An 11,517-nucleotide genomic window follows, 5' to 3' on the forward strand; every position below is an offset into this window, starting at 1 on the left:
TTCCTGACCGGGTGCAGTGATTGGACACAGCATCTCAAAAGCCCCGTCGCAGCTCCAGTCAACAAAACAAATTGTTTGTTGGGGTTAAGAGAAAAACTGCTACCCTCAAGTTCCGACACTGTTAAGAAAAACCGAGACACTGATCCTGAACCTGATTTAGATGAACCAGAATAAACCTTGGCAGCTGACAGAGTGAGTCCCAGACCAGATGTGGAAGCAGCACAAGGTAGTTCCAGGTGTGTATCTGATCAAATAACAGGATCTTGAAATGGTCACGCCTTGTCAGAGCGATGTTAAACTCAACCCTAACTCTGTTAATGCTGGCGTTTGGTTTGGATGACTTTACAGACGGTACGCGACCATTCTAGTGGTCATTGCAGCGAAGCTAACTAGCATTCAGCCACGATGCGGTTTTCTGAAGTTTGGTCTGGTTCTAACAATGATGAAAAACAAGTGCAACCCCCCTGAACTGAACCTTGTCCCTTCCTCACCGCAGTTTATTCCATGTTATTAGGCTCTGTAGATCTGCGGCGTAGGACAGCAGCTGACAGCCTGGACTGTGCAGACAGGGATGTGGCCACTGACCTGCTAATCGTAGTGGAGAAGGCTCACATCCGAGGCCAAACACGCTCACCACTGTGACGTGGCATCTTTCATGTCATGAGAAGCTCTGCGTGACGTGTAATCTGATACGTCTTGACTAGAGGATGAGGTGGGCGGGCTGCGCTCTGATCTTTCTCACAAGAACTCCTGATGCAACGCAAGTCAACTCCATCAGCTTGTGTCTCTGCATTGCCCTGCAGCAGCAAAGTCTTGGATGACGGGTGCATGATGTCACCATGAGAAACGCAAGAGCTTCCCTCTGTGGGAGTCATTTTTATTGTCGAGAACAGCAGTCTCCTCTCTCGGTTAATGTGGTCTTTGATTGAGCTTCACTGGGAGTTCACGCCGCTCAGGGACATGTGGCTTGGGTTGACCACACGACTAGTTAACTCATAACCGAAGGCACACGAGAACTGCTTCTGAAACACTGTCAGATGTCACCATGATTGTACAATCATGATTCCACCAGCAGTTGCTTCATGAAAGCACAACTGCAACTCTCTGACGACCGAGACGGAGACAGGAGAGCCACTGGATGGTGAGAGCAGCCGAGCAGCGAGGCAGCAACCTTCCACAACCTTCTGTCACCTGAAATGACCTTGCTCAAGGGCACTGCTTCTTCACTTTGCCCATCCAGATTTATCCTGCCAGTCACCAGAACGGAACCAGCAGTTCTCCAGTCACAGTCCTGCTCCTCTATCCTCTAACGCCACTGCCCTGCACGAGCGCTGAAACACTAAAATGGTGGTTTGTCAGTGCATACCATGGCTAGTGTGGATCAATCGATCGATCGATCCGCTGTATGTTGATGATGAGGACCAGCGCAGGTCCACAACGTCTACCTCCTCATCAGAAACAGACACATTCCCCACAGCAACTGTGGGTCCTGATCTCAACTCACCAGATCTCTTTGAGCACCGTGTTTTGGGAAAGAGCCTCAGCCAGACATCTGATCCCGTCCACCGTGAACCGGTTGCTGATTAACCTGAGCAGGTAAAAGCAGACCCAGCGTTCATCAACAGGCCGGTCAATGGTGACATCACGTGAGTAGATACAGAATGTGTGTTTGTGCGTACCAGAGGTGGGACAGACCAGTGTTGGCTCTGATCAGCTCAGCCAGGTGTGGAGCCACATCGTCACTCAGGTTGTTCTGCACCAACCTGCAACGGCAAGGTTCAAGACTGAGACCAGACCAGACCCCCTTCACCGGAGCACCAGGACCCAAAGTCAACAGAGAACCCACCAGAATATCCGCAGGCAGCTGTTCTCCTTCAGCGCCTCTGCCAAGATCCTCCCCCCTTTCGATGTGATGCCGTTGGCTGAGAGGCTGGAGCAGAGATACACAATGTGTTAGTTTCCCTTTAATCTTGGACTTAAGGAGTTAATATATATGAATATTTATGTTATTGTATTCAGTGTTACATCGTTCAAAATCCCTGTCAGTATAATTATTAGTCCTGAGTTCAAAAAAAAAAGATGAAGAGACTTTAAACAGATGTCATTTAGAAATGTGACATTAGAACATCTCTTCATATTGTCATCATAAAAATCTCCATTTCCTGTTGCCTGAAATTGTCGTATCGTATTTTCGGTCAGCTCTGGTCGTTCTGGTTGTGTCTGCTGTTCACTGTCTCGGCTGTAGCTACTGGATCCCGGTACGGCGTGCAGGTGGTCGTGCCTGTTAACCTGAGGTTGGTGAGACTTGGGTGGTGCCTCAGAGACTCTGCGAAGGCTTCGGCCCCCTCATCACCGATGCTGTTCCCCCACATTCTGGAAGCAGAGACACCCAAACCACCATGACCCACGTGGACCTGATATCCTGCTGCATGACGGCAGCAAACATTTGGAGAGTTACGCTTCGAATCAATCTGGAACGATGGATGCAAACGGTTTGCGGTTGTGTGTTCCTCGTGCTGGATGTGTTTCTTACCCCACATCAAATATGGACTTGCTCTTCTGAATTGCACTGGCCAGATACCTCCCTCCAACACCTGTGATCTTGTTTTTACCGATCCTGAGAACCAGATCGGGACCCATCAGCGTACAGTACACAACACCAAACACAGATGATGCCACAACCACACGCATTCACACTTTTTCGTTTTTTTTTTTTTGGATGACCCACTTGACTATTCGCAGCTTTGGGCATTCCTGGATGATCCGAGCAACAAGCTTGGCCCCGGCATCCGTGATGTGGTTGTTGTAAAGCCTGAAACGCATGTTCAGAACTTTGGTCTCGGCGAGAAACAGCACCTGCATCTGAACGTCACCTCCTGTAACCTGCCGTTTGTACATTTGCGGTATCACTGCTCTCCATCTCCAACAACACGTCCACAAACATCTGGGTGATGTCATGCCGGCTACGCCCACCTGTTTCATGATGTCACATACAAACGCACCTCTGACTAAGTTACGTGTTGTAGATGCACGTGTGAGCACTCTACCTCCCATCCACCTCCACCCAAGACAAAAGAACTCACAAAGAACACAAATACTTTACATCTCTTTTTACACAGGTGACTTCTCTGTATTTGTTCTTTTATTTTGTGTTGTGTTCATGGTTAAGGTTAGTTTCTATAAACTCTTCAAGAAGTGAACTCATTTTCTCATCAACAGAAATGTGAAGTACGACTCCTAAAGGCCATGCAGGTGCTGGTCCAGGTGCTGGTAATGTGTTTTCGGTAAAATCACAGATGTAGCGACTTGTGGGCGTCGGCTAGTGTGTCCACAAGCCGATGTTTTCACAGGAGAGAAAAGTCAGATTCCCATACTGATGTGTTATCTTTGAACAGATAAAAGCACAGAGATGCAGGAACTGGGAACGGGCATGTTTCATTTCATGAGATCTTTCCACTCTTATATCAGACTTACAGCTCTTTACTCACCCCAAGACCTCAACGATCTTGTACCTGCAGAGCTCCTCAGCAAGAACCTCGATACTGCTGTCTGACAGGTGATTGACACAAAATCTGTGGGTGGATCAGTTTGTTAAGTTAGTTAAATATTATACAATATAGGAAAGGTTAGGACACACCAGGATGGAGACACGTTAGCCACATGTCTCTTACCTAACTATTGTCATTTTGCAGAAGGAGGGCTTGAGCTGCTTCACGCCATAGTCACTGATGTTGTTGTTGTCCATGTCTAGACCCAGCAGCTTGTGGCGGTGCTGCAGTACAAAGTTGAGAGCGGTGCAGTCGCCGGAGAACACGTTACAGTAGCCCAGCTTGATGAAGCCGGCTGTGATGCCGCGGGCTGTCATCTGAGCGATGTCTTTGCTCCCTGTCTCAAAGATGCATCTTAGCATCCACAGGAAATTGGGCATCACATGAACTTTCATGCCCTCTGGGCTGTCGAAGTAAGGTAAGCCTTGGAGATGGGACTTCACGCTGGTGGAGAGGTAGGACTTTAGCAAGGCCTGCTTTTTCTTCAGTAACTTAGCAGGCACCAGGTGCTGCATCAGGCTGGTGTGAGACTTGGAGAGCAGTCCACACAAGAAGAGATTCGTGAACTGGAAGTGTTCATTCGTGGCAAGCTGCTTCTCACCAGGCTTTGACATGTCACAAATACAAGGTAGACAGGACTTCCTCTTCCTGTTGCACTTGGTGAAGAACCTAAGGATGGAGCTGGCAGGGGCCTGCTCGTCTAACACAAGAGCAAACGCTGACAAGAAAGCCTGCAGCGTCATGTGGAGAAACTCAAAGGTGGCAGGGCTGCCGCTGGCGTCAAAGTTGCTGACAGGTCTGACAAAGCCCAGAGGAAGGTCCTCCTCCGTCAGCCCACAAGCAGTGATCTCCTCTTGGCTGCAAATGAAGGTCCCTGTCTCCATACCTCCACGCGCCAGGATGGCGAATGCCCTGAGGGGCCTGAGCCCGGCTCTGAGTGTCTCAGAGGTGCATCGGGTGCTTCTCTTCAGCAGCGACACGGCAGGTGAGGTTGTGTGGCTGAGGAACACCTCCGTCAGCAGGAGGAAGATGTCAGTGAGGGTGATGCAGGTTTCAGGCAGCTCAAAACGATCATGCATGGCGTGCAGGTGCCTGAAGCTCTTGAATACGATCCAGCAGAACAGTGGGGTGGAGCACAGGCCACAGAGGTGAGGGCTAGCATCCAGCTGAACCGACACCAGCTCTCGATGCACCGGCTCCTTAAAGTGCAGATGAATGTAGGTCTCCAAGTGAGTTGGCGAGAATCCACGCAGCACCACCTTCTTTCTGATCACCCTGCTCTGGATCTCGATGCCTGTCCGTGCTGTGAGCACCTTCTGTGAACCCTTGAGGAGTTTCCCAGAGAGCAAGCTGACCAGCAGCTGGAGGGGCTGGGCCTTTTCCTCCGGTGAGGCTACTTCTGGGGCATTCATGAGTTCTAGATGCTCCTGAATCTCATCATAGCCATCAAATGTGAAAACAACCTTCTCAGGGAAGCGCAGGATGTAACTAAGCACTTCCTGGTCTGGATCGTGGTCTGGGTAGCAGTTATACTTGAACAAAAGGTCTCTGAGGGAGATCTGATCCGTGTTCTTGAAGGAGCTGAACATCCTACAGCGAAACCTAAAGAAGAAGAGAGCATCCGTCTGCAGCTCCTGCTTGGACCACAGGTTCTGGAGCTTCTGCAGGAAAATGGATTTCCCCACACCTGCGTCCCCCATGACATAGATGATTTCCCCTTGAGGATTGAAGACTGCATGGTCCTTAAAGAGCTGGTCCAGACTCTCCATGAAGCCCAGACTTTCATTGCAGTCATTCAGCAGTTCCATCAGCGTGTCGGTGTAGAGGTCCTCCAGCCGAGTCTCCTCTCGCTGGCCGTAGGACATGATGAAGCTGGTGTCGCGGCACATTTCATGTCTCAACTTCCCACAATACCTGCTGACTGGAATGGAGAAACCCAGACTGGAACTTAGTTTTGGATCAGCTGATTCACATCAAACCATTTGCTTGATTTCTTCTTCAATTGAATCACATGTAAACGTCCTTTCTTAAAAGTTGCAGCCACCAACATTTTGTATCACTGTATATTTATGGAAGAAGGTGTGTAAAAATGAGACCATCTGTGCTTCGACTGTTTCCCTTCAATCTGGATTTTAATGACTTGTTTAAAGTTTTGCAGACTGGGTTTTCTAGTGTGGGAGGGGCAAGATAGCTGCACCCGCCGCTGAGTTTACGGGCAAGTTGACATGTGACTACAAGACAGGACACGAGTTCCTCTCAAAGAAAACGAGACCAGCGTGACAAGGAAAGAAAGCCAAGACTGATTTCTGAGGTCCCGTATTTCCTCTCTCCCGCTGTCTGTGCTCGCACTTCTAACCTCACTGTGCTTTATCCTCTAAAACAGAACCAAACTTTTCTCAGGTACATGTTTCTGTTGTAAGACAACCAAAAGAGAAACAGGATAAAATGGTGACCAATCACAGCTTGCTCATTAGTACTACATGCTACTTGGCAGCATACGCTACCACTTGTTAGCTGATGCTACCGCTCAGAGCTGCTAAAGCTCTTGCTTTAATAGCCTCAGCATCATCCAGCAATCCTCAAACACACGACTGCTGTGTTTCCAGCTGCAGGTAAAACAATCACTTCAGAAAAAGAGCCTCATTGCCAGAGGAGTGAGACGGATATTCAGCTGGTGCATTTTCTACTGGGCCAGCAACACAACCTGCTGGCGAGCTGTTTTGCCCCGCCTTTCTCCCAGCGCTGACATCACGGCTTCTGATTCAGACCCTGTTAGTTGCATCCCTGGTATCTAACATCACCAGGGCGTGACGCCACACGCATCTTGTGACAGCTTTTGCCGATACTTTATTCAGGTTAAAACTCTGGCAGTTTTTCAATTCAACTGTCTTTTCCATGGAGACGCTTATTTCTGCCTCTGTGGTTTTTGCTGACCCCTGAAGGAGCTTAATGGGATTCGCTTTGGCTTTGTGATTATTATGAAATAATACCACTTCAATCTGCTAGGGGGCGACTGAGAGGGGGTGGAAATTAGCTGCTTTAAAAAGGGTCAATCTTCATAGAGCAGACTGACGCTTGATTTACTCCTCGTACTGGATGCGACGCAGACATGAGATCTGAATATCTTCAGTCTGATCTTTCCTCTGCAGCTACACCTGATAACTTTGACGCATTCTCGTTGTCCTGACTGAAGTCAGACCTCCGCCCTCCTCAGCAACGTCTGTGCATGCGCGAGTCACTGAGATGGCGGTCAATGAGCTGCAGGCACCACCCACTTCTACTCTCTCTCATTTGAGGAAGAACCCAGAAGCGAGTGCAGGACTCACGAGGATCCGTGTTCACCACTTTCAACAGCATGACCTCTTCTCTCGGGTGGTAGTGGATCTCCCTCAGCCACGGCTGCAGGTCTATATAGGCGTCTCGTACTCGATAGATGATGGACAGGAAGTAGTCGCAGGCCTCCTCCCCTTTGCTCTGAACCAGCTCCAAAACTTTGCGCACCTACAAAAGATTTAAACTCTTTGTTTCATTCCACTATTTCACAAAAATGTTTTAAGCCAACAGAAACTTTAGAAAACATGAAACATTTAACATTTTGTCATGACTGGGAAAATGAACAATTAGGAAAGAGTTTCCTACCTGGTCCGTCTTCGTGGCAGACCTCTGAATGATCTCTACGTCCTCCTCACACAGGAAGCCACAGGCCAGCAGGTTGTCCAGGACGCACTGGACGCTCCTCAGCTCTGACACCAGCAGCTCTCGGTGGATGGTGAGGAAGTCCGAGCAGGACGACACGGCTGCTCCTGGCTGAGCCATGCTGACGCGCATCAGTCGCCTCTGAGGAACAACACAAGACTCCTGTACTTCTTATACTACCACTACCACTACTACTACTACTACTACTACTACTGAAGCAGGCTCTTTATCAGTTAACTCTGACTCTCCCCATTACACATTAGGTGTATTTTCTCAAGGCCTGGAGGTCCAGTAACTGTTTAATGGTAAATGATGCTAAGACAGAAGCGATGGTGTTTGGTCCCAAAACACGCAGGGACTCTGGAACCCAGACCTTAGCTTCTGTGGTTTTACCAAGTACGCATGAGGAGGGGAGGAGTGTTTGACTCTGATGAGAGTTTTGCTGAACATTTTATTTGTATCACCAAAGCCACTATCAGTCAAATGAGGAACGTGGCCAAAATGAGGTCATCTTGACTTCTGTAACTCTTTACTTTCCAGACCACCACAGAAATCATCAACTGCCTCCAACTCGTTCTAAACACCACAGCGAGGGTTCTCGCTAGATGGAAATATCACCACGTCTATTCTGACCTCATTGCGCTGGTTACCTGTGGTGTTTAGAATCGATTTTAAAATTGTATTGTTTGTTTTTAGGCGGCCCGGTGGAGCAGTGGTCCTCACGGTGGCCCCCCATCAAGAAGGTTGTGGGTGGAGCCCCGGCTGCAGCACGGGGTCTTTCTGGGTGAGTCTCCATGTTCTCCCTGTTCCTGCTGGGTTCTCTCTGGTACTCCAGCTTCCTCCACAGTCCAAAGACATCAAGAGGGACCAGGTTAATCCAGACTCTAAATTGACCGTAGGCGTGGCTGGGAGAGCCAATGGTTGTCTGTCTCTATGTGTTGGCCCTGCCATGGACTGGTGACCTGTCCAGGGGGAAGGCTGCTGGGATACGCTCCACCCCCACCACCCTCAACAAGAGAAGAGGGAGAAGATGGAGGGATGGATGGATGATGGATGGATGGATGGATTGTTTTTAAGTCAATGAATGGCCTTGCCCCGTCACATCACCGTCTCATCTTGTTTGTTTGTTGGACTGCAACGTGGAAATGAACGGTGGTTTATGTCTGTGCAACACTTTGTTAACGTGTTTTTGAACTGTGCTGCACAGACATGTTTGTTATTATTATTATTATTATTATTATTATTATGTCACAGTGACGAGAACGACAAAGACATCCAGGTCAGTTTGGACTGTCCATCATCAAGAGCGCTGATGTCATCATCCATGGTAGTGATGCTCGTGATTCAACTCGTCAGATTTACTGGCAACGCATCAAATCAGAGCGATGTTCTCTGGTGACTGGTAGAACCGGTGCAGAACCACATTCCATCCATTCATGAGCAGCTGAAGCTCCCTCTGACACTGGGCCGGTTTAATTCAGTGTCAGTAACGTCACACACGTTCTCTTCCCATTCAACAAGGATCGTTGAACCTGAAAATAACAAGCAGGCGTCGCCACGCAGCTGGGAATGCAGTCACGGCAAGTGAAGCAGCGTTTGAGCTTCCAGCCCAGGGGTCGGCAACCTTAAGCACTCAAGGAGCCATTTGGACCTGATGACCACAGGACAGAGAACATCAGGAGCCACAAAACCCTTTTAACATCTCGAAGGTAATCATCGAGATGACCCCGCGTACATCGGTTTTGTGGCCGTTATGAAATCAAGAACGTTACGGAGAGAACGAAAGCACATCCGCAAATGTAACGAGGATTTTGAGCTTCAAGAAATGGAAAGCTTTTTATTTTGATGCCTCAGGATCACCATAATCGTCAAATTTAGATTTACCTTAAAAATTGTGAATTCAAATAAAATCCTCCATCCATGGCCTTCCGGGTCACCGGTCCATGGCAGGGCCAACACATAGAGACAGACAACCATTGGCTCTCCCAGCCACGCCTACGGTCAATTTAGAGTCTGGATTAACCTGGTCCCTCTTGATGTCTTTGGACTGTGGAGGAAGCTGGAGTACCAGAGAGAACCCAGCAGGAACAGGGAGAACATGGAGACTCACCCAGAAAGACCCCGTGCTGCAGCCGGGGCTCCACCCACAACCTTCTTGCTGGGGGCCACCGTGAGGACCACTGCTCCACCCACAACCTTCTTGGTGGGGGCCACCGTGAGGACCACTGCTCCACCGCCCAAATCAAATCCATTTGAATCAAATACTTTCCCAAACCACAGGGTCTAGCCGATACTGTAAGCAGTGATCGAACCGAAGAATCGGAGAGTTGCCCCTCGTCATGTTCGAGGTCATCGTGTTACTGTCACAAGTCAACAAGCTGACGTCCAAACATCAACCACGCGCTGGAGTTTGGTGTGGTGCTGCCGTTCAAGCGAGCCTGGCGAGGTTATCACGTTTACTACTCACGGGTGTCGACGTGACCTCTAAAACACAGGAGAGAAGCAGTTCCGACTTCATATTTACGGTTCAAACATCTTACAAAAGCGGGTCGAAGAGTCAGGATGGAAGTTCCTCCTCCGGCATCGCCTCGCCAGCACCAGTTTACAAAAACGGAACGAGTCGCGCTCCGTTAACTCTCGAAAACTTCCTGTTGTGCAATGAAAAGAAGAAGCGTCAGCAGAACCGACGCCGGTCTTTCCTCTTTCAATCTGTGTGAGCACCCAGGGGTCAGACCCGCAGGATGGCCGGGACCGTCAGGTGACTTCCCCAGGCGCCCGCCGCTCCTCAGCTGATGAGAAGTGAAAGTTCCCAGCGTCACGTCACAACACGACACGCTCGTGCTGCGTTCAGGTACCCATCAGGCCAGCCCGCCGAGAGAGAGAGAGAGAGAGGAACCTTCTCTGGTGACGGCACCTCCCTTATCGTCATCATGGGGACCAAAGACTGGTCCGAATGTGGCCCAACGTCTGAGTTCCTGGTTAAAGATGGACTGCAGGTGTGGACTGAAGTCGGGTGTGTTGGGGGGGGGGGGCACATCCATATGTAATAAATATCTTACATGATCTATGTGTCCGGTGGTGGTTCGCACAGCAACAAGATTCTGGATTCGACCCACCAGCCAGCCGGGACTGCTGACGAGTTCTTCCGGGTCCGCCTGGGTCTCCTCCAGGTACTCAGGCTCCTCCCACACGCCAAAGACGTCGTTCTCAGACTGTTATCCATCCATTGTCTTCCGCTTATTCCTATTAAGTTTCGCGGGGGGGGTGGGGGTGGAGCCTATCCCAGCAGCCTTCCCCCTGGACAGGTCACCAGTCCATGGCAGGGCCAACACATAGAGACAGACAACCATTGGCTCTCCCAGCCACGCCCACGGTCAATTTAAAGTCTCCAGTTAGCCGATCTCAGACTGTTACATCTTGAAAAAGGCTTCTGCTGACGTCCGCGGGTCAACTTCCATCGTACAATGCTGCCCTTAGCACCCCCTTCTGGACGCTGTGAGAAATGACACAAATTAGTCTCGAGGTACGTTTGGAAAGGGAAACGCCCCGGACTCAAATGCCCGTGGCGCAGAGGCACAAACTCTCTGGTGGTCTCCAAATTTCCAGTTTCATTTCCGGTCCTCAACCCTTGGACCTCTTCATTCCTGCCGCTCTTTGGAGGAGAGTCTCGTGGGAGCACATGGGCCTCAGGATGGAATTCACTCTTAGAACATGAACATCCAAGTTTGGCTCTTTAGTCTCGCCCCTGGCTGCCACATGGAGCACCTGCACTCACACTCAGCATTCATTTGAACTTCCATCCTCACCTCCCTTCATTTAGGGCCTGATTCCCCTCTCTCGGTGGGGTGATTCAGGATGAACCCTTTCTGACATTATTTCAGACTGACTCAGATCTTTCCAAGGCTTGAAGTCTCGTTCCAGCCGACCAGGCACTTCTTTGTTCTTCTTCCTGCAGGCCCTTGGGGAGAGAACTTGGAGCCTCACCCACTTCCTAAAATATGTGGATGTCCGTGTCCCCAAGGCTTGGTCTCTGCTCTTTACACACTCCAGATGTGCAGAGAAACCTCTGTGAGTGGACAGCAACTGGAGCCGAGACCTCTCAGTTCCACCGTCAACAACCGATTGGACCACAGTCTGGTCTGACGAAGCTTCTCGTAACCCCAGCCATCAGAGGATTCATTCGAACATGGACTCTTCCGCGCTCCTCATAAACCCTTCTTGATGAAATCACATCCCTTTCCCACCTGCCAGCTACGTGACCTGGACACTGCAG

At 49.8% G+C, this 11,517-nt stretch overlaps 1 protein-coding gene across 6 annotated transcripts in view; it reads right to left on the reverse strand.

Annotated features, from left to right (window-relative positions):
• Positions 1-10,476, reverse strand: part of nod1 (nucleotide-binding oligomerization domain containing 1) — a 12,826-nt gene extending 2,350 nt beyond the window's left edge. The window contains exons 1-11 of one of the 6 annotated variants that reach the window (XM_086219246.1): positions 10,304-10,476; positions 7,188-7,385; positions 6,875-7,049; positions 3,672-5,469; positions 3,489-3,572; positions 2,729-2,812; positions 2,534-2,617; positions 2,290-2,373; positions 1,847-1,930; positions 1,680-1,763; positions 1,505-1,588 (exon numbers count right to left, since the gene is read on the reverse strand). In XM_086219246.1, coding sequence (XP_086075372.1) covers positions 1,505-1,588; positions 1,680-1,763; positions 1,847-1,930; positions 2,290-2,373; positions 2,534-2,617; positions 2,729-2,812; positions 3,489-3,572; positions 3,672-5,469; positions 6,875-7,049; positions 7,188-7,376 — 2,750 coding nt within the window. In that variant the 5' untranslated portion in view covers positions 7,377-7,385; positions 10,304-10,476. The other 5 variants (XM_086219245.1, XM_086219244.1, XM_086219247.1 and 2 more) reach the window with 5 other exon arrangements.
• Positions 10,477-11,517: the final 1,041 nt, after the last annotated feature.

Source organism: Aulostomus chinensis, chromosome 11 (assembly GCF_037954235.1).
Source record: "Aulostomus chinensis isolate RoL2024-O1b breed Wild chromosome 11, RoL_Achi_v1.0, whole genome shotgun sequence".
Lineage (NCBI taxonomy): Eukaryota > Metazoa > Chordata > Actinopteri > Syngnathiformes > Aulostomidae > Aulostomus > Aulostomus chinensis.